At 36.7% G+C, this 24,697-nt stretch overlaps 1 protein-coding gene across 1 annotated transcript in view; it reads right to left on the bottom strand.

Annotated features, from left to right (window-relative positions):
* LOC149578211 (phosphoglycerate mutase-like protein AT74H) overlaps nucleotides 1-24,081 on the bottom strand; it is a 54,323-nt gene extending 30,242 nt beyond the window's left edge. Inside the window, exon 1 of the mRNA XM_089827808.1 lies at nucleotides 23,262-24,081. Coding sequence (XP_089683934.1) covers nucleotides 23,262-23,790 — 529 coding nt within the window. The 5' untranslated portion in view covers nucleotides 23,791-24,081. The remainder of the gene's footprint in view (nucleotides 1-23,261) is intronic.
* Between the last annotated feature and the right edge of the window lie 616 nt (nucleotides 24,082-24,697).

Raw genomic sequence — 24,697 nt, 5'->3', positions numbered from 1 at the left:
ACATAACTCTTTATAAAAATATTGCACCCTTTTAAGTCATAGATTTATGATTATATCACATAGATAGAGCTAAGCTTATTTGATATTTTTGAACTACCAATTGGCATTCAATATTTATCTCAGGCATTTGGCGAATTGGCATTGATCAATGATGAATTGTCATATTATAAAATGATTTAATTCTGTATATTTCTTTTTTTTTTTGTATATATACATAAACATAACCCAACACATCCAGAGCCCCTAAAAAAATTCCATGTATCCACATACTGGATTCTTGTACCCACATCTGCATCCAGATTTGAACTGATAACTTAGCTATAAATGTGTGTCAAAGAGTAGTCTAAGAGCTTTCTATGAGTGAGTGTGTAATTGGAAAGTCCAAGGGTGAGGGTTTTTGCTGTTATGTGTTTGGATGTCAATTTATATTGTAAGATGTCGACCTCTAATCACACCTCTTTCAAAATAATAAATTTCTACAAGTTAACCCCAAAATTACACTTTTTTTTAAATTTAATACAATTCCCTTAGTTGGCCTCTAATTACACCTCTTTCAATATTACAAAATTCCATGAGTTGGCCTCCAATCAAAGCCAATTGACAAAGTTACAAACAATCTCCCAAACTTTAAAATCATCAACTTTTGTCATCAATGACAATATTTCTAGCAATTTCAGTTTGACATCAATGACCATATTTCCAACAATCTCCCCTCCTAAACAAAAACACTTTGGCATCAATGACAACATTTCCAAAAGAAATAATAGTACTAGTTTAGTAAATAGTATTTTCTTGGTATCATGGTACTCTTATTTTAGGAAACACCTTATTTTTTTATTCTTGAAATTTCCTCGTTGAATTTTCTTGTGGTCCTGAAATGAATGAGAATGCATATTTTTTTGTTAAGGAATTTTCTATTGCTTGTGTTTTTGCCCACTTTGTTAAATACCTAGCTCAAGATGGATTGTACAATATAACTCAAGAGGATCCCTTTAATAATATTGCACAACATAAACTATAAATGGAATAAATATCAATAACTAGAGATAAGACTAGAGAAACACATAACCCAATAAATGGCAAAACGATATATCTTCATTGCCTAATAATCTCCAATATTTACAACACTTAATGGTTTTGGCTTCGAGACAAATAGACCCAACAATTGGTTAAGTCTACCAACCATTGGTAACTGACATTGTTTCAAAACAATTACATAATATACTACCCAACGACTAACAAAAGTATTATAGTCTAATTACTGTCTACATCATCCCCCCCACAAAATTTGTCATCCTCGATTGTTGGTGATGGATATGGGTAATGCCAAATCACGTAATGATTTTCTCATAAGGAAGCAAAGCATGCTAATTGCAGTCTTATCAAGGAGTACCTTGGCCTCCACCCATTTTGTCAAGTACTTGGTGTTACCACAATGTAACTGCATTGTTGTGCAACGCTCACATTGAGAGGTCCCACAAAATCAAGACCTCACCTTTCAAACAACTCCTAAGACTGCAAAGGAAATAATAGCATAAAACCTGTCCTTAACAATTTGTCCACCCTTTGGAAAGTATCACACCCAAGTACCCACTCTAGGGCAAAAATATGCAGCATTGGCAACTATAATCTTGCAAGCAGTACCTTTTCTGCGATGGCATCTAGGCTCATGTGCCCTCCTACTAGCCCCTCATGAAACTGCGTCAACTCACTTGGTATTTCCTCCTCTGTGATGCACCTACATAGCACGTGGTTGAGTCCCATCTTGTATAGCAACCCACTGACGAGATAGAATGTTTTACTTTTTAGTGCCGAATTCCTCCACTCTAACGATAGCATATCTCAAGGGAACATGGAAGTAGAGAGGTATTAGCCAATGTTCTTGTACTAGGAAGGTAGGATTGCTATCTGAAACAAATGGGCATTGGGAAAGGCCCCATTCATCCCGTCGGCAAGTTCTCTTAAATTTATCCTCAACAACTAGTCAGCAACAACATGGTTCTTCATTGGGCGTACGATGATTGTAAACATGAATTCCTGAGGTAGAAGCAGTCATTGGCTTACCCTTCCTTGTATAATGGCCTTGTTCACCAAGTACATTAAGGCTCAGTTGTCCATGCAAAACATGAAGGGTGTGGCAAGGTAATGCCAAAAATTTTGAATATATGTCATGCCCAAGGCCTCCCTTTCTGTTGTAATGTAATTCCTTTCTACCTTTGACAGTAGTTTGCTTACAAAATATATTGGGTGGTCCACCCCTCCCATGTTGACGATGGCATAGTTTGAGGCATCCATGTACACATGCAATTCCTTGTCCTAGTTCGGATAAGCCGAAATGGGCACACTTATCAACTTGGGCTTAAGTTCCTTGAATGCCTATTCTTGTCCGATTCCCCAGGAAAATGATTCACCTTTCCTTGTCAACTTGTCTAATGGGAATGAGATTTTTGCAAACCCCTTGATAAACCATCTATAGTAGCCAACATGCCCATCTATAGTAGCCAACATGCCCTAAGGACTTCACTCTTGTGACATCCTCGAGGCTTTCCATCTCAATGATCGGCTACACCTTGTCGAGGTCAGTCTTCAATCCTTCCTTGCGAACTATATGACCAGAAACTTGCCCTAGGGTACCATGAACCGACACTTCTTTGGGGTTAAGCGCTAGTCATGTCCTCTAGCATTGCTCCATACTCTCGCAAAGTTGTAAGGTGACTTTCTTTCCTACTATAGATGGACCAATCATTGAAGAAAGCCTTGAACTTTCCAACCGACATTTGTGAAAGATTTGGAGTATGATCCTTTGGAAGGTCACAAGAGCGTTACACAGGTCAAAGGGAATCCTATTGTATGCACACCCTATCTTCCGCGATGAGTGTAGTCTTCAATTAATCCTCTTTGACAATACTGACCTAGTTGTAGACAGAAAACCAATCTATGAACAAGTACATTTCATGTCCTGCCACTTCATCCAATATGCTATCAATGAGAGCAATGGGAAAGAGATTCTTAACTGTGACGACGTTAAGACTTATGAAGTCTACACAAATTCGGATTTGGTTAGCTTCCTTCTTAGAGAGATTACAATGGGCGATGCTTGGTTACTCGTCGAAACTTTGAAAATGATCCCCACATCAAGGATCTTCTCGATTTCTTCCCATACCTTAGTTGCATAGTTCTTGTTCATGCGGTATGGTCTCTTTTGTGTGGGGCATGCTCTCAACACTAAGGGGATTCAATGAATGCATAGCTCCTATCGTACGCTTTCCAAGTTCGTGTATGTCCATGTGAATACATTCTTAAACTCCAAGAATATCCCAATACGGGAGTCCCAATTGTCCCCGACCACAATTAACTTTGGGTTCTCCTTTCCCAAGTTCACTTTCTCTATGCTCGGCTCTTCATTTTTAATCACCTTGTTCCTTTCAAACTGGTGGGTCGAGATATCATCCACCCTAGCTACACTCTCCTTGCATTGCCTGTACTTCAGAGGGTAAGTGTCCTCTTTTGCTTCTATCTCCAAGATCTCTAGCTTATAAGAGTTGGGATGAAAAAACCTCACAATCCTCCATCTGCAAGTGGAACAACCCGTTGAGTGCACTAGTCTCATCCTCAAAGCATTTTTCCAATCTCTAGACTCCTTCATTGTTGGGTTCTTTCCCTCCTTCCTCACCAAGCTCCCCTCCTCTAGCCTCAGAGTTTGATGCCAATTCCTAGCAACTGCTTGGTTTCTAGGTTGATGACATATTTATTCCCTTCACTCTCGATGAAGAGTATCTTCTTCCAATTGGGGTAGGCTTTTGCTCTAATGAGACAACCCCTGCCAAGGAAGGCATCATACCCCTTTTTTCCAATAATATGACTACAAAGTCAAGGAAGAATTGTTGGGTCCCAATAGTTACCTTTCGTGCCATGAGTGTTGCAATTGGTTTTATGTCATGTTGGTCGAGCCTACCAAGTAAAGGTTTGCAGCCAAAGTGTTGTCTATCAAGGGCCTTCCATGTCTCTTTTGGAAGCACATTTACTACAAATCCACTATCCACGATGGTGTTGATCAGCATACGGCCTATGATTTCAATTTCCACTACTGCAGGTGTTCGTCCAACACCAAACATCAATAACATTGGATTCGTAGGACCACCTATGAGAGTTTCTTTTATGAATCCTCTTTCTCTGCCTTATTTATCCCGTAGTTGCCAACCAACTTTCCACTCAAATAACTATCATTGTTGTTTAGGGGGTAAAAGGGAGATGCTTTGATAGGATGTAGACCTCCACGTTATGCGGCTAAAACATCATAGAGGCATGTAAAGGGAAAGAGATAATCCCCAAATATGATTCCTCTCTATAACCCAAATTAGATTAGCAAGGACCCAAAAGAGAAAGGGTGCCAATTCTCAATTTGAATTATAAAGCATAATGCAATATAAGGAAATACACTCTTTGGCCCTTGTGTGATAATGTGTATGCAAAATTGAACTAATTGATTAAATAATGTGGATCTAGGTGCTAAGTGTATACAATCAGCCCAATTAAGATATAGATCTAAGGTAAAGATGTGAAAGGAAACAAAATAAAAAAGACTCACCTTCAAATATGTAGTAGAAGATGTATTTTAACTCCAAAATCATGGATATGAGCCTATTTCTAAGTATCTAACTGCAAATCTCAAAATAAAACGATGAAGCAGACGAAACCAAAAAAAATTTCTTCCAAAAAAGCAGAAGGGCCAAAGTTGACCCGGTTGGTCACATTCCCATGAGGTCACCGTGTACCGAAGGCATTGCCACAAAATCGAACCAACTTCTCCAGAAAGCTCGGGGAGTAATTTCCAGATCCGCATGCAAAATCCTACTATCTTGTTCCCACACAAAAAGTGAAGGGTTTTTGTTGTTTGGTGGGTAAGGGCTTTCCTCGGTCAAGCCCTAGATTGAGGAATCAACCTTGAAATGACAAATGTAAACATAAATGATGGAAATGAGATAAATGTTAGGATTCACCTTGCTAAAACCCTTGCTAATAAGGATTTTGCCTTGTTGAGTGTTGAAGATCTTGAATTCAACATATAAATGTAGGGTATCTCCACAATTTGCAATGGATCTACCATAATCCCATCATGGTGCCATGGATGTAAGTGTGCATCAATGTAAACGATTATGAAAGCTTCAATGTAGATCTCCTCCCTTGATGGCCAAACAATACACAAGATCTTGAAGAGGAAATACCCACAAAGGATCCTTCAATGCTTGATAGAAATCTCCCTTGCTTGAACTTCTTGAATGCAAAGTTTGTGTGAAGCTCTCATGAAAGTGTTAGATTGTAGTGTGTGTTATAAAATGAAGCCTCCAAGTCTCCTTATATATAAGTTTGGGAAAACAATATAAGCCAAGTGGAGAGAGAGAGATTAAATTAATTAAACCCCGGAGGCTTTTCAAGCTCTAGGCCCCATGATCTCTATGGTCAAGTTCGACCTTGACCAATCCAGGTCAACCTGGTCCTAAAGGAGAGGACAAGGGAACCACAGAAAGCTCACATAGATGCGAAAAGAAATAGGGAAGAAAGTGGAAGAAAAAAGGGAAAAAGGAGCACCGAGCACAAGTCCATCCATGGTCCAGAAGTCAAATGGAAAGGGTGCTAAAAGGTCATAAAAGGCAAGTGCATCTATTTTAAGATTGTACAACTAGAGCCACTCATGTTGGTGATTGCCGATTTTGGTTGTCTCGAGTAGTTTTATCAATCGTACTAGGGCAGTGGCTTGCAAAATCTATAGTATGATGTTGGCTTCCAATGCTGACTATATAGGGCACCTAGCAGTGTCGTGTCTACTTCCGCTCTTCTTTCGTTACAAGTTTTGTTCCCATCCTAACTTCCTTCAATTTTTCCTTCTCTGTACATGGATCAGGGTATGTGGGTTCCTTTGCTTAGAGCCTTGTGATCGTCAAAACTTACTCTTCAAGTGTGTTACTTATATCATATTTACCACCTTCCCCTTTGGCCAATTGACCTCTTCATAACTGCCTGGAACACACCATTTGCATAGCATACTTCCGCCACCTTGCTCGCTCTAGCAGTCTCGTGCGAAGTGGCCCCACTCGCTACACCTATGATATTGTATCATATGGGCTACCCCTTCACATCATATTGAATGCAGCTTCTTGGCATGTTATTATTGTTGCTTCCTCGTCAGATGTTATGGTAACAACTTGACAAGGCATTGGAATTTATGGGTCTTGGTGGTGTGGTAGGTAGAGTTGCTTGTTCCCCTTATGTAAAGAGCACTTGAGTGCTACTCACCTTCAGATTGTACAGGCACTCATTAATGGAGTTTCCCAATACTTGGCAGATGTCATAGAAAGATTTCATGGGACAATTAGCCCTAGTATGTCCCTTACTTTTACACTTTATGCGCCATACTTCCTTGCTATCCTGTGTCTCTTTTTCTACTCTCGTCTCTTTCATCATCATCCTCATGTCCTTTTGGAGTGCCTATATTGTTCAAAACTCTCCTTCATTGTCATCATCTGTACTATTGTCATCACTCACCCTCTTCTTCCCTAGCGATGTCTTGTTCTCGGTCTTAATATCAATCACTCGGTTTGAAACTTAGATGCCTCTGTATAGGATGATGGAGGTACCATCTTCATTCTCTTCTAGATGAAGGGAATAGATGAAACATCTTTCTTCAAACCATCCGCTGGTGGGTTCTCCAACTTACCAATGAGTTCCTTCAACATACAATGGTAGTCCTAGACCATCTCATTTTTCCCTTGGAGGGTGTTATAGATTTTCGCTACCACTTTGTCATCATCATAGAGTAATCTGAATTTTGCATGAAATGCTTGTTTCTAGATAATTCCAAGTAGTTATGTCAGCCGCTAGCAAGTTCGTGTACCAATCAATTACTACTCCTTGCAAAGTGGATGGAAAGGCCTTCTAGTCCTAGTCATCCTAACCATTATCCTGACCATCTGCCTCCCATATGTCATGCATGTCTTACAGTGGCAAGAAGGATCCTCTGATCTATCTCCACTGAATTTGGGAAGCTTTTGTCAGGGGGTATTTACTATTCTTCTACTACGATTGGCACTTTGAGCATGGTTAGACTCTAGTAGGTTGGTTACTCTATCGCATCCTCACACTTCTCTTGCACCTTCGGGCATGCATGAGCCACCTTCCCTTCCACCTCTATCATACACACTTTGGTAGTATTGGTGCTCCCTTCTCCTAGCAGTTTCTAGCTTTGCCCCCCATTGTCGACTCTCCAAATATGGCAAAATTTTGAATACCCCTTACAGTACTTTCAAATAGTTCTACTAACTCTCCTTCAAGATCCCTTTCTTCGCCACAAACTTCCTCCATGTAATGATCCCTACTAGAAGCTACCTTGATAATCATGTTATTTAGTAGTGCTTGTATGAAAATGTCATTTTTGTTTTCTATCAATATCTACTTTAATAGTGGAGCTTATTTGATTTCATACTTGTGTAAGAGATAATTAAATCTGCAGACAATTTGATTCCATTCTTCTTATGAATATGAATATAACAAAAGCTTTCTTGTCCCTAGATATATATGTATAAAGCCTTTTCCCTTGATATCCTACAATGCCTTTTGAATAAATAGGAACTAGATTTAATATCCTCCGAACCTCAAAGGTGGTAGCCTTTCAAGTCGATGAGTCACATCTCATCTTCCATCATCTCTTTTCATAACAACTGGTTTGTTATCTCATGAGGCCATTTAGTATATGTTCAAAATTGCTTTGTAACTATTTCTAATCACTGCCTCTTCCACATTATAAAGAATCCATTTGAGTCTCTCATGCAAACCGTCTGGATAATGCAATATCAGCGATTGAGTTTGTGTCCCTTGTCTTAAATGATATATTTTATTGTTGTTGATACTTAAGAATGGTCATCAATACAAGCTCCCATGTCAATTAACGATACTCTGTCTCCGCCTGAGTGTTTGCCCTTAGTGTGATTTCCTAATATAACACCTTTCAAATGGTGTCCCCTACATTCTGAATAATTAAGTGAATATATGCAAATGTCATCCACATAATCAACAATAACACTAACTTGGATTTGGCATTCAACAAAGGATTGTGTTTGAGACTTCTATATGCTGCAATGCTCAACGGTTTGATAGCTGGGAGAAACTCTATCTCAAAATGTTATTGTCGAGCATATATATAGTTTCCACTATGATACTAAACCTTTGCTAGGAATTATATGCCTCAATCCTGACCTTGCGAATCAATATGCAACAATTCCCTTATTGCTTGATACTTGACATATTTGTGTTTGCACAGGAATCCCTATGTTGATTTGGAAGAAACTCTATCTCAAAATGTTATTGTTGAGCATATACAAAGTTTCCACTGTGAAACTAAACCTTCGCTAGGAATTATATGCCTCAATCCTGACCATGTGAATCAATATGCAACAATTCCCTGATTGCTTGATACTTGATATTTTTGTGTTTGCCCAGGAATCCCTATGTTGATGTGGGTCTCCATAACTGCTATGATTGATGATACTACAATATTAGTTTTCAATCTACACTTCATAGTTATCTTTGACCAATATGATTGCTTGTACTAATGGCATATACAGGACTTCCATCAACAGACTAGCATATAATTTGTGGAAAATGTATTTAGCAATGCAGCTCAGAGATACTCCTATCTCCACTGCCAATCTTATGCTTTTGCAAGTGTGTAGCCCATCAATGCCAGGAGTAATTACCACACTCCTTTTTATCGTTGTACTTGATTTTAATTTTTTCTTATATGATATCCTTGTGATGTCGTTCCTATCTAACAATCTCCTCAAAAACATGCAACCATGGCTTAATGAGTTTGTGTCGATTCTTCTTCTCTTCTACGAGATCATTAATTATAGTGTAAAGCCAAGTCATGTATGTCTTATGATGCGTAATCGAGTGACTGTATTGGTCTAGTCACATTGAATAAAATCATATATTTATTGATGTTCATCCAATACATATTTATTAGCTTTAGGAAGATTTAGTCATGCATCAAAATGTTTTATTTCTATGCTCTCCAATTCTTGAGTCAATGTTTCTCATTGACAATATTTATTTCAATGCATGCTTAATTTGGTTCAAGTAGCATTTTATAATTACTATACTTTGTTTATTAATATTAATATGTTATTTATTTGTATCTTTAATTATTATTTAGTATTGTTTAGTATTTCTATTATATTTGGATTATAATAGTAATTATTCTATTATTAGTTCATTTATAACATTATAGTATATACTATATCTTCTCATTGGTTCACTAACGGCGTTAATAATTCTAATTATATAACTTCTATTATTTATTACTAAATCCCATTTTGGAAAGGGGTCATTAGACTCATTACACTCTTAAGTGCTCAGATGGTTCCGTCTGTACGAAGTTACTCTCCCAACTATCTACATCTAACCCCTCTTGTATCCAAGAGGTGTCAGGGAGTGGTAACTCTCTTGCAATATCTTCACACTCCTAATGCATGGGTGATGCCCCGCCTTGAGTGTTTGTACGAGTGTCACTCCAATTGGGAGGACCGAGGGATCTTCCCTCTAGTTGTTGTCATTGTCACATGGTTCTTTCTCTGGTTCTCCCCGTACCATTGTAATAATTGCCTGCAGTGTTCCCTCTCTTTTCTCATGTCATGCTTGGACTTCCAATGATGTGTAAGCCAACAATCTTGGAAGGCTACCCAAAAGATTGTACATAATGGCATCCACCGTGAGTTTAGCACATATCGTATCTATTGGGACCGCTCTCTCCCAAGCCTCTTGCTACACATACTTGTCGATCAACACGTCCCATGCCTGACCAAATCTCGTGTCAAGTAGTCTCCTTGGGTTACTCCGCTATTGTCCTCAACATCGGTGTCAATTACCAATATTTGTTGGTGGAAGGTACAACCTATTATGCCATCCCACCTATTCTTACTTCCTTAGACCTCTAGATTAGAACTTAGGCAATGATGCCAAAATGTTAGTTTCATAGCTCCAGACGGTTTGTACAATATAGCTTAGGAGGAACCCTTCAACAACATTGCACAACATAAACTATAAATGGAATATTAACATAAACTAGAGATAGCACAAAAACACAATCCAATAAATTGCAAAATGATATATCTTTCATTGCCCGATGATCTCCAATAAATGGCAAAATGATATATCTTTCATTGCCTGATGATCTCCAATATTCACAACACTTACTTTGTTGTGGTCTGGATACCAATAGACTCGACAATTACTTAAATCTACCAACTGTTGGTAACTAACATTGTTTCCGAACAATTACTTAATATACTACCCAACAACTAAAAGAAGTATTATAGCCTACTTACTGTCTACACACTCATTAAGCTAGGAGTACACAGATGTGGAACTGTTACATCCCAAATTTTGATCTAGTTTCAAATTTATTTATAGCCATTAGATTGAACGGATTTTTCTTTCATAATCATGTGAAGAAGGTAGTTATTTATATCCGTTGTATTCATTATGTTAACTATTTAATAAAGATGGTCATTATCCATTATTTGTCATGTGATGTTTAATAGTTGCTTGATTTTGGAATTATGGTTAATAATTAAATTATTTATCTATATTAAATGTTATTATGAAATTATTATGGAACTTGTTATTATTGTGGAAATATTGCACGAGTGATTGCAGGAGAAGATGAAGGGGGGAAGCATTGCTAAACGGGATCAATGGAATGGGATACTAGCTTAGTCCAATTATCAGGTTGGCAGGTATGACCTTAAATTGCCTTGGTAAGGACCTAGCGACTTGAACTTCAGGATACAATTGATGGACCCGCATGAACTATTAAATAAACATTTTAAAACATAAATTAATTTAATTAAAAATAATATGTACCTCAAAAGGTTTTTGATTGATCTTTCCACCACATCATTATAATGTATACCCATGTAAGTACACATAGATATAAGAATAAGGTGACACCATAATATTATTTTTGTAATAATATGATGCCACCTCATAAGTATAACTACATGCAAGTAGATAGATATAAACTATAATTATTCTTGATTTATAACCTTCAAATCTTTTTCCATATTTATTCATTTTTTGTGATAGAAATGTATGAACACTCGGCATATTTATTTGGCGTCCAAGAGCCAAGTCTCTTCTTTTTATGTTACGGCTTCTTGGAAGCCAAAGAGACATATAACCTCCTTATATTATGAAGTCGAGAGAGGTGGAAGACATGATTTTCATCACCCGACTTCCTTGTTTATCACCCTGACTTCTTTCATAATACCCGACCACAGTTTTCATAACACCCGATATCTCTATAGTGAACCACTCAGTAACCATTGCATTATTTTCCTTCCACGATTTCCCTATTATACTAATGTTCTGCTAAAATCATGAACAATAATCATATTGGGAATTAGCATTCAAGTTCTCTTCTATAAAGAGTGAGGTGGATTGTTAGCGTCCAACAGAACTCCATTCTTTTTCCAAATTATACTAGGTTATGTGATTATCCAAATATCCAAGCATTGCAATATGTTTTCTTTATCAGTTGTTACAGCATTCCGATTTATATAGCAGTAAGCTACAGTTTATATCATGATGCAAATCATCTTGCTTAATATCATAGGTTAGACCTTCTCTAAGTTAGAGTTGTTTATGGCAAATAAAAGCCAAGTAACTATGTTATGAAATCATAATTTATTTCTGCCACTAAAAGTCAGGATCAATTGATATTTTTCTACAAGTCTTTAAGAACACATTCTTCAAATCACAAACTGTGATAAGCTGGAAACATATAATATTCATGAATCAGTTGAGGATCAACAGACAGAGCCGATTGCTCTAAAATTCGAACACCTAGGACTCACTGACTATATAGCAATGTAAAAGGTGAAGAGGTGAGATGGAATCTGCAATGACATGGAAATAAAAGTCAGACATGATACAATAAATCTAAATTAATTTCATTTAATAGCTTATGTTCGTCCATATTACTGTTCCCCTGTTGTCAAGTCGAGCAGTGGTGATTGGGTCATTGAACCCACCAGACAACCTTGGCCAAGGTCGTTTTAAGACATGTTTGTCATCTATGATCACTTATTGTCAGTAGAGCTAGTTATTCAAACATATCCATCCATTACTGTGAGGACATTCTAAACACCAGATTGCTCAGGTGGCTGGACTAAAAATATCCCAAGTCTGATCCCAAGGTAGGGCAGGTCTTTCTATTCAATAGATTGTGTGGGTATAAATATGGTCTGAGGTTGGGAGGTTAAGCCTAAGTCAATGCTTCTCCTCTTACCGAAAGCCGAGGCTTGCACAACCAATTAAAGACTCACCGGATATTTCTTGTATGTTCTTCTTTCTTTTTCATGTTAAGCATTTACTTTACTTATATGTATAGAAAGATAGTAAATTGTTATTTCAGTTATTATAAGTTGATCATTGTTACAATTAATCATTATTACAATTGATCATTGTTTCAGTTGATCATTGATATAGTTATTTCAGTTGAGCTTTGTTATTTCAGTTAATCGTTGGTAGTTAAAAGCAATAAATGTCCCATGAAAAGGAATTCAATATATTTGTTCAATAATTTGTTAAGGAAAACTCCTTCTAGTTTGCCTTTATTTTGTTATGAAAATCCGTTTGTTACATATGGTATCAGAGCGTTGGGTTCGACAGTGAACCTAGGGCACACTGCTTCTAGTAAACCTGAAAATTCCTAGAATAATTGTACAAGATGCAAGTACATAAAACACCTTGCAAGAAGGCATGACATCCCATCTTCTTGTACTTAATTAAGAAGATGCCAAACTTCAACTACACTTTTTGTTTCATGCCTCAAGACAATGAAACTCTAAAATAGGCTTTGCAACGAATGAAAAAGGAAAGAGTCAGGTGGACTCCTACTAGTAAAGCACCATATAGAAACAAACTAATTCGAAATTGGAACGCTCGTCAGAGAAAGTCTCTTATGCACTTCCACAGATCTTGGATGGTGCAGGATATGTACAAATCTGAATCAGAGCTAAATGTTGAGAAGCAAAATTTAAATTCCATAATATAAACCTCCTCAGAAGAGGAAATTTTTTGTAAATAAAGGCTGCTATAAATGCAGCAACAAAAGTATTAAAAGTTGATTAAATAAATTGGTTTATTTGTGTGTTATATCCACTCGCAAAACTCTTTTAATTTGTTATAGGCATATTAAAAAAAAATTACGTATACAACAAATTGACACAAAAAAAATTGTAATTTCTAGGTTAAACCAGTAAACAAACAAAATGAGCAGCGATGAGAATGTTGCAGGTCATGACATGGTCCATGAAAATAACACACAATCGTCCACAAATTTATTACTTCAGATTTTGCAAAAAACGCAACTGAAGTTGGATAGTATGAAAAAAGAATGAATGAGATAGAAGCCCAGATGGGGCAGAACCAAGAGGAAATGCAATCCTCACCTCCCAGAATGGAGACAGAAGTCTCTGAACACAACAAGAAAACCTCACAAGCTTCACCCACTCAAACCGAAAAATAAAAGAAACAAGAGATAGTGAGTGATTTGTCTGCAAATAGTTAAAAGATCAAACCACCCAAATTTGCTAGTTCTGAATCTGAAGAGGATGCAGAGGCCTGGTTAACCGAAATGGAACTATATTTTGAAATTAGGAATTTTTCAGAAACCTCAAAAGCAGTTTGAGGAATATAACACTTTACTGGAGAAGCTACATGGTGAGGAAATACCAAGGCTGAGCTAAACATTAAAACCATTGAGATTACGTGGGAAAAATTTGTGACCATTTTTAGGAACCATTGGTTACCTCAAACCTTTTATAACCAAAAGTTGCTAGATTTCCAAAACCTGAAGCAAGGAGATATGACTGTACACAAATACTGGGAGAAATTTACCCGATTACTGAAGTATGTACCGCCATATCAACAAGATAGGAATCTGAAAGTGAAGAAATTCATCATGGGTCTGAATATAGAATAGGAGCAATCGATGTTCTAACTCCTCAAACCATAGAAGAAGCTATAGAGAGGGTTGTCTAACAAAAATATAAAATCAAGAGAGATGACTCCATACGGGATAATAAAAGAAAAACAAATTGGAATACAGAAGGTACAAACACTGGATCTCAGAAGAAACAGTTTAAGGATTATAAATTTAGTAAACCAGAATCGGAAGGGAATGGAATCAAGGATTTTAAAAGTAATTTCAGTACAAGTAAGAATAAAAGAGCAATGAAAAGAAAGGCCCACCTTCAGGATGTTTCAGTTGTGGAGGAGATCATTATGCTAATAAATGCCCTGTCAAGACCAACACCAATAAGCCGCACCGACCACCCCTTCCACAATAGCAACATGTTTATCAGCAAAGGATCCACGTAGCCCTTGATAATAGACAAGCAAAACAACAAATAGGCCCAATTGAAACTTTGGGTAAGATCTACGGGAACCTCGTTTCTATTTTAATTGATACTGGAGCTTTTGAATGATTTATATCGCCTAAACTATTTAGTAGATTTCGAAAAAGATCTAGTTTTATGGCAAAACCATGGAGAGTCGAGTATGCAAACCAATCAAGGGTTAAGGTAGAGCAGTGTCTATTTGAGGCTCGGGTTGATTTTCAAAATTTCTCCACTGAATTGAATCTGTATGTAGCACCTCTTGGGTTTTACAATATTATAGGCATTAATTGGCTCAGTAAGCTTAAGGCCAAGGTTGATTGTCTTGCTAAAACTGTAGATTGTTTGAATGACCAAGGCAAACCTGCAAGCATTATAGGGATTAAACATGAAATTAAATCAAAATAGATATCTGCCATGCAACTTAAGAAATGTGGACGAAAAGACTGCGAAATTTTTGCAGTAAGAGTTGAAGACATGAGAGATCCTATAAACAACACATATGGAGATGACTACATTCTTGAAGATGAGGAAATTAGAGAAAAATTAAAAGAACCTTTCGAAGAAAAGTATCCCTACCTAAAGAATTATCAAGATGTGTTTCCCGAAGAACTTCCTAGTTTACCTCCATCTCGAGTATTTGATTTTACTATAGATTTGTTACCAAGAGCAGAACCCATCTCTTGAGCACCTTACCGAATGACCACCACAGAATTAATGGAGTTGCAAATACAATTACAGAATATATTAAACAAGAAACTAATTCGGCCCAGTGTCTCACCATGGGGAGCCCTAGTATTGTTTGTTAGGAAGGACGGAACTATGAGATTATGCATAGATTACAAAATGCTCAACAAGGTTACTATCAAGAACCGGTACCCACTCCCTAAGATTGACGACCTCTTTGATCAAATGAAAGGCGCTACAATATTCTCAAAGATTGATTTGAGGTCAGGATATCACCAACTTCATATTAAGGATGAAGATATTCACAAAACTGCATTTAGAACTAGGTATGGGCATTTTGAATTCACATTGTTACCTTTCGGGTTAACCAATGCTCCAGCAACTTTTATGAACTTAATGAATAGCATATTCCAAGATTGTCTAGATAAGTTTGTACTAATCTTTATAGATGATATCCTAATCTATTCAAAGAAAGAGAAAGAACATCAAGAACATCTGGAAAATGTCTTACAAAGGCTAAGAGAACATAAATTATATGGAAAATTGTCTAAGAGCGCTTTTTATCAAAAGGAAATTCAGTATTTAGAACACATTATATCAGCTCAGGGAATAGCTGTAGATCCATCAAAAATCAAGGCATTTAAGGAATGGCCTATATCTAAAAATGTGACAAAAGTCAGAAGTTTCATGGGATTAGCAGGGTTATATAGTAAGTTTGTCAAAAATTTCTCCAAGATAGCTTACCCAATTACATCACTTCAAAGAAAGGGGAGGAAGTTTGTATGGACTGAAAAATGTCAATCAGGTTTTGAATGTTTTAAGGAAAAGTTAACTACAGCACCCATACTAAGAGTGCTTGACCCACAAAAGAAATTCATCATTTTTAATGATGCATCAAGAGGAGTAGGAGGTGTGCTAATGCAAGATGAGCAGGTAATTGCATACGAATCTAGGAAATTAAAGAATTACGAGCAAAATTACGCCCCTTATGATCTAGAATTAGCAGCTATTGCACATACCCTCCGAATGTGGAGACATTATTTGATTGGAGAACCTTTTGATCTTCGATCCGACCACCATGGCCTAAAATACGTTTTTACTCAACCTAATCTTAATGTTAGACAAAAAGGATGGCTGGAATTTCTAGCAAACTATGAATTTGACATAAATTACATCAAGGGCAAGGAAAACAAAGTGACAGATGCCTTAAGTAGGAGGAGACACATTTTCACAATGGCTACTATAAATTTCAGATTAAAAGATCAGATTTTACAACATCTAGAGCATGATGAGTTTTATGCAGAGATCAGCCTAGCTCTCATCAGAGACCCACAAGATCCCAAGTATTCAGAATTTAGGATAGAAGAGGATGGATTGTTAAAATATCATGACAAGATTTATATACCCAACAAAATTGAACTTCGAAGAATGATTTTGAAAGAATCACATTCAGCTCATATTCAGGACACCCTAGAGTAACTAAAATGTTTTCAGATATAAAACCCCTATATTTTTGAAAATGAATGAAAAGGGAAATAACAGAATTTGTGGTAGGATGTCTAGAATGCCAAAGAGTAAAAGCAGAACATCATTACTTAGGTGACCTTTTGCACCCAAATGAGGTACTAGAATGGAAATGGCAAATAATTTCCATGGATTTTGTACAGGGATTACCTCTAACACGGAATAGACACAACACCATTCTGGTAATAGTAGATAGATTGACAAAATTTGCTCACTTTATACCAGGAAATCTAACCGATAGAGCACCAGAAATCACTCATATAAATTCATGAAGGAGATTTTCAGATTACATGGAGTTCCAAAGAAAATTATCTCAGATTGGGATGGTAGGATAACTTCCAGATTTTGGCAAACATTATTTTCAGCATTACGGACTAAACTAAACATCAGTTCAGCTTATCATCCTGATACTGATGATCAAACAGAAAGAGTAAACCAGGTATTAGAAGATATTTTAAGAGTTTATTGTATGGATCAACAATACCAATGGAAAATGTATTTACCCTTGGTAGAATTTGCTTATAACAATTCCTATCAATCCACCATTAAAATGACCGCCTTTGAAGCTCTATATAGCCGCAAATATAAAACCCCTATGAGCTGGAATCGAGTGGAGGACAGAATTATTGTTGGACTTGAAATGCTTAAGGAAATGGAAGAGCAAATAATCCAAATTCATCAGAGATTGAAGGAAGCCAATGACAGACAGAAAAGTTATGCATATGCAAAAAGAACACCTAGAGAATTCTCGGTGGGAGAAAAGGTGCTATTACTCATAAGAGTACTATCAAGTTTAAGAATGCCAAGTTAGCCCCAAGGTATGTGGGACCCTTTGAAATATTGAAAATTATGAACCCAGTAGCCTACAGAATTGCCCTACCACTAGCTCTTGCAAGAATTCATAACATCTTCCATGTGTCGTACCTTAAGAAATACATCACTCATCATGATCATATAATTGATTGGAACATATTATAGGTGCGAGAACTAGGTGTGGTGGAAATAGAACCACTCAAAATACTCGAGGTGTGTAAGCTACACTTACGAAATCGAGAGGTGACTCAATGCAAGGTCCAGTGGGATCAATATGCAGAGGATAATGCTACCTGGGAAGATTATCTCGAAATTTTTCAAAAATACTCTCATTTTTTCTCCAAGGCTAGAGCCTGAACTTTTATTTTCTTCAAATGATTTGAATAGATATTGTTTAAGCTTTGTTGTGATATTCATCAGGGACGATGAAAAGCTTAAGGGGGAGGGTTATGTTACATCCCAAATTTTGACCTAATTTTAAATTTATTTATAGCCGTTAGATTGAACGGATTTTTCTTTCATAATCATGTGAAGAAGGTAGTTATTTAAATACTTTTAATGAAGATGGTCATTATCCATTATTGGCCATGTGATGTTCAGCAGTTGCTTGATTTTGGAATTATGGTTAATAATTAAATTCTTCATCTATATGTAATGTTATTATGAAATTATTATGGAACTTATTATCACGGAAATATTGCACAAGTGATTGCAGGAGAAGATGAAGGGGAGAAACATTACTAAACGGGGTCAACAGAATGGGATGCTAGATTAGTCCAGTTATCAAGTTGATAGGTATGACCTTAAATTGCCTTGGCAAGGACCTAGCAACTTGAACTTCAGGATACAATTGATTGACCCGCATGACCTATTAAATAAACATTTTAAAACATAAATTAATTTAATTATAAATAATACATACCTCAAAAGGTTTTTAATTGATCTTTCCACCACATCATTATAATATATACCTACGTACGTAGTAACGTACACAGATATAAGAATAAGGTGACACTATAATATTATTTTTGTAATAATATGATGCCACCTCATAAGTATATCTACATACAAGTAGATAGATATAAACTATAATTATTCTCGATTTATAACCTTCAAATCTTTTTCCATGTTTATTCATTTTTCTTGCTAGAAATCGAATGAACACTTGGCATATTTATTTGGCATCCAAGAGCCAAGTCTCTTCTTCTTATGTTACGGCTTCTTGGAGGCCAAAGAGACATATAACCTGCTTATAGTATGAAGTCAAGAGAGGCGGAAGACATGATTTTCATCACCCAACTTCCTTGTTTATCACCTCAACTTCCTTGTTAATCACCCCGACTTCTTTCATAATACCCGACCACAGTTTTCATAACACCCGATATCTCTACCGTGAACCACTTAGTAACCATTGCATTATTTCCCTTCCACGATTTCTCTATTATACTGATGTTCTACTGAAATTGTGAACAATAATCATACAAGGAATTAGCATTCAAGTTCTCTCCTGTAAAGAGTGAGGCGGATTGTTAGCATCCAATAGAACTCCATTCTTTTCCTAGATTATACTAGGTTATGTGGTTATCCAAATATCCAAGCATTGCAATATGTTTTCTTTATCAGTTGTTACATCATTCCAATTTATATAGTAGTAAGCTACAGTTTACATCATGATGCAAATCATCTTGCTTAATATCATAGGTCAGACGTTCTCTAAGTTAGAGTTGTTTATGGCAAATAAGACAAGTAACCATGTTATGAAATCATAATTTATTTATGCCACTGAAAGTCGAGATCAAATGATATTTTTGTATAGGTCTTTAAGAACACATTCTTCAAATCAGAGATTGTGATAAGCTGAAAACATATAATATTAATGAATCAGTTGAGGATCAACGGACAGAGCCGATTGCTCTGAGATTCGAACACCTAGGACTCACCGGCTGTATAGCCATGGAAAAGGTGAAGAGGTGAGATGAAATCTACAATGACATGGAAATAAAAGTCAAACATGATACAATAAATCTAAATTAATTTCATTTAATAGCTCATGTTCGTCCATATTATTGTTCCCCTGTTGTCAAGTCAAGCAGTGGTGATTGGGTCATTGAACCCATCAGAAAACCTTGGCCAAGGTCGTCTTAAGGCATGTTTTCCATCTATGATCACTTGATATTAGTAGAGTCAGTTATTTAGACATGCCCGTCCATAACTGTGCGGACATTCTAAACACCGAAATGCTCAAGTGGTTGGACTAAAAGTATCCCAAGCTTGATCCCAAGGTAGGGAGGGTTTTTCTATTCAATAGATTGTGTGGGGATAAATATGGTCCGAAGTTGGGAGGTTAAGCCTAAATCAATGCTTCTCCTCTTACCGAAAGCCGAGTCTTGCACAACCAATTAAAGACTCACCAGATATTTCTTGTATGTTCTTCTTTCTTTTTCATGTTAAGCATTCACTTTACTTATATGTATGGAAAGATGGTAAATCATTATTTCAGTTATTATAAACTGATCATTGTTATAGTTAATTGAGTTAATTGTTATTACAGTTAATCATTGTTTCAGTCAGAGTAACGTGAATCGTCGTGATTCCAGTGATTCAGACAATTTGGCAATCTGACTAAGCCTAGGCGATTTTTGGTGATTCGTTCAATTGGCTATGCGATTTTTGGGGCAAAAATAGCATCAATAACCCGAATCATGATTGATGCAAAAATCGCCATGAATTGCCAGAAACCAGCACGTGAAATCAACTGCGGCAAGCAAGAATTGGCAACTTAAAAACATAAAAAATAAAACACTTTTTTTATGTTTTATTGTGTCTTTCCTCTTTCTTATAACCCTACAGGGCCTTCTAATTGTTTAGTATGAGAAGAAGAGAGGAAAAGTGAGAGAGAAGAAGAGAAAAGAAAAACCATAAGGTTGCAAACAGCAAGAAAGAAGAGCATCAAGGAGATCAAGAATTCGTTTTGGGAGGCCATAAGATTGCATTTGGAGCTTTAAGGAGCCAATCGCAACTCTCCTCAACTCATTTGTAAGAGGTAAGTATTGATTGTTTTTTGTGTGTTAGTTTATTTTTCATTCTTTTGTCAATTTTTTTAAGTTTTCATTTATAAATCTTGAATGTCTTTTAGTTTCTACACTTTTTTTACTAAATTGCAAGGTGCAATCTTTCAAACCCTACAATTGGTTTTTATAACAAATTGCAAACATCTATTTGATTTTACATTGTACAATTTGCTCAAAAATAATGTAGGGTTTGCGGTTTTTTTTTTAGTTTAAGTTTGTAATGGATTTTTCTTATTGCAGCAGCCTTAGCTTTCACTTTCCATAATGCCTAAAAAGGATGAGGCTTGGATCTATACTGAAGAAATTTCTTGGAAGAACAGAATATCAACCAAAATGTTTCTTTTGTAAAGAAATCAACTCGGGTGGCATCTATAGATTCAAATATCATATTGCAGGCATACCTAGACATGATATTACCCCGTGCACTAAACAAACCGCTAAGGCAAAAAGAAAATGTCATATGACATTAGAGGCTTTGGAACAAGAGAAGTTAAATAAGAAAAGACAACTTGAACAATTAGGTGCTATTGGCTCCCATGCGCCCTCACCTACATCTGCATCCGCATCCGTAGGTTACATTGGAGAGGGTTCTTCTAGGCCTCCCTTTCGTCCTAGTGCTAGTGCTACTGCTACTGCTAGTCTCAGTGCTTGTCCTAGTGCTAGTCATTCTTATACTGAGCCTGGGCATATTATATTTCAGCCTAGAGTGCAGAAGTCCAAATTGGATAATTACTTTGTGCCACACACTACTCCTGGCTCACAACCCTCGCTTGAGAGCATGGGTAGTTTGAACAAGGAGATTCATGATGCTGTCAGAAAACAAATTTGCAAGTTTTGGTACTTTTGCAACATTCCATTTATTGCAGCGAGGTAATTATTTCTTTTTTATTTGCTCTTTTTTTTAATTATTTAATATTTCTACTTGTGTAATCGTAGATTCATATTTGATATTACATAATGATTTGATAGAATTATTTCAATTGAGCTTTGTTATTTCAATTAATCGTTGGTAGTTAAAAGCAGTTAATGTCCCATGAAAAGGAATTCAATATATTTGTTCAATTATTTGTTGAGGAAAACTCCTTCTAGTTCGCCTTTATTTTGTAATGAAAATCCATTTGTTACAGGAACAATTGAAGAGAAGCCCCTTGAGTAATCCAAACAATTGGGAGAACTTGCCAACAATTAGAAAATGTCAACATGATTGTAGTAAAATTTCTTCATATCGAACACTCTACGGGCAAACATATTCCATTATGGTTGAAACCATCCTCCAAACTCAAAAGATGCACGAGTATTGAATAGCCTCGAACAAAGAAGGGTGTTAATTGGAGCTTATGGGAACATTTGGCTTCTTCGAATTTCTATCATATCAATGGACAAGCTATAACAAGCCTTTTGTAAATTTAAATGAGGTTGCCTTCATCTTTTTGGGCTGTAAATGTGTAATGGAGACTAGTCTAAGAGCTTAATACAGTTGGAACATCTAAGGGCTATGATTTTTTGTTGCATGTATTTGGATGTCAATTTACATTGTAAGATGCCTGTGAAGGCCTCAAGGAATCATAGAAGCCTTTTAATCAGCATTTGGAAAAGATGAATGAAGGGGATTTGACCCCACTCTTCTGGAATTTTCGCCAAGATTGGGTTTTTATAGGTGAATCTTGTGCTATACATTATTTTCATGCCCTGCTTATTCTCTTTCCTTGTTTAATCGTCTTTCTTAATGCTCTTTTGTTAAAACAACTTTCTGAAACTTTTAGGACCATCAAGTGAAAGTTTTACATTTATGACAAATTCTACAGTCTTCCATAAATTGGAGCTTCTAAAATTTATGTAGGAATACAAGCAGTGCAATATTTGACCTACTCAAAGATCACTGTCACAAGGAAACTAGAATTCAAGGACTCGAACCTTACCCTCAACTACAAGTTAGTCTGTTCAAATGCACGATAGTAGCACTCGTGTTAATATGCTCGTGCGCTATTTCAAAATTGCATCCATTTACCTACATCCCGCTCGCTAGTGGATACGGGGCAACATATATGCACTCCTCCCAAGTGTTAAATAGTGGAAGTCTTTTATACTTCCATTGAATAATGGTGCATATATGTTGCCCCGTAGACAGCACCTTCCCACTCTACCTAGACTATTTAATAAACGTGCGGACCATTATGATCTACTACATTGAACACCAGTATGGTTTTGTGGCAACTAGCAGCTGACAAACGTATATTAACACTAAGACCTATATTCAGAATTAATTGCCCGAGTGCGAATGGGTGAGGAAGAGGCCATGTGAATGTCCTGTGCAAATTGGGTGGCTCAGATAAGCCTCTCATAGCATAAATAAGGCTACAGTGAGTCCTGGGATTAGACTATGTTCAGGCCTTAGGTAACCTGAATGGTTTAGATATGGTATTTAAAGCATGAAGAAGGCTAGGTTCAAGTCCTAGGTGAATCTCATGGTAGAGTTACACCACTCATGAACTCGCCAACTGTTTGATGCCCCTCGTAACATAGGTTAAGGCCAAGGACTCGTTAAAAAAATGGTTTTTGGTACAGCGTAGAGGGCTAGACAGAAAACCCTTTCACCGGATAGACAAAAGTTTCTCATTGATTTCAGCAGCATTCTTAGACCTTTTGCTGAATATTCATCTCAGCAGCCAGGGATTCTTTGAACAACTAATTGACAACAAAAGTTACTTACCAAAATCCTGCTCTCGTAACCTAGGCTCTTCCCTGACTCCAGCAATTCTTCGGCGCTCGAATGCCATGCCGATTCCTCTGAGAGTCTGAAGAGTGCGCTTGTAGGGCGACACATAAAAATATACCTGCCAGTCGTCAGCACCATCCCTCCCCACCAATTCTCGAATCCTGTTCCCTGTCTCCACGGCTTCATGCCATCCTTGCTCTGTTAAAGCTATTTTCGAATCGGGAATTCGAGTATACGCGCTCTCATCGACATTGCCTTCGCTCTGCCCGTGCCTCACAAGAATTATTCTGCGAGGCCGAGGCGGCGGGACGAAATTATTATTGATAAGATATGCATTCTCGGGGAACAATGCGCTGAGTTCTGAACTATGCATCATTCCATCTCCGGGGATTTTACCCCTCCACTTTCCGTAGGGATTGTCGTCGCTGCATTTGATAGCAAGCCTTCTTGGGACTTTGATGTTTGAGGGTTTGGGAATTGTGTGCTGTGGGCAATGCAAATTCAAGGCGGGAAGAGCTGCCATTTTGAGCTCTGTAGGAGATCATTCGCAGGGTGGATGACGAAGAGTAGATACATTGTGTTGTCTTGAATGAATCAGTTAGCTCTACTAACAAACAGAACGCCACCATTCTTGTCGTACTTGCCTACTATGATCCCAGGTGAGAACATCTTCATCCTATCAGTCAATAGACGCACAGTATTTGTCCACGGCTAGACTCTGCAGCCAGCTATTGTCAGCACGTTTTAATAAGTGTGACTATTTTAAGGGCGAAAATTATCTAGCCAGGCCCTCAGTTCTTTTAATTGAGGGTATACATGGAGAGGTGTGGAGTATCCATTAAAAGAGAACAAATATTGGTTACTTAATTATTAAATAATCTTAAGTATTATCTAATTTAATTTTTTTGTTTAATGATAATTATTATGTATTATTAGGTTCCACTTTGTCTCACATGATTGGGAAGAAAAATAATGCGTAATTTGAAACTTTCTAAAGTTTGATTATTAAAATCAATTATAATGTATTAGGTTAATTCCGTATTTTGGATTGGACAATCAGAAATTTCCTGGGGTTTATTTGAATTTTAGATAGTTAAAAATCAGAAAAATTTAATGCGGTGTTGCTCAACATATATAAGAATAATAAATGAACCTCATTTAGTATTTGTTAGGCTCTATGCTGTTGTCATCTGCTCACCTTTCATTTCGTCTGCCATAATTAAGATGAAACTGAACTTTGGAAGACTTGGAATTTGTGCATCCACCAATGAAATAATTTAAATATATTATTCGTTCTGTTGTTGGCACGAATACTATTGCATCTGTTTAGATGCTAAAATTCAATTAGTCTAACTAATTAGAATTAAGAATTTTTATATTTATAAAGTTTATTATAAAGTTTATGACTTTTTTAAAAAGGTATTTTTCTA

Source organism: Cupressus sempervirens, chromosome 1 (assembly GCF_028749045.1).
Source record: "Cupressus sempervirens isolate cs-2001-9-10 chromosome 1, ASM2874904v1, whole genome shotgun sequence".
NCBI lineage: Eukaryota > Viridiplantae > Streptophyta > Pinopsida > Cupressales > Cupressaceae > Cupressus > Cupressus sempervirens.
Note: the sequence above shows the minus strand (reverse complement) of the source record. Positions and strands in the feature narration are given on the sequence as shown.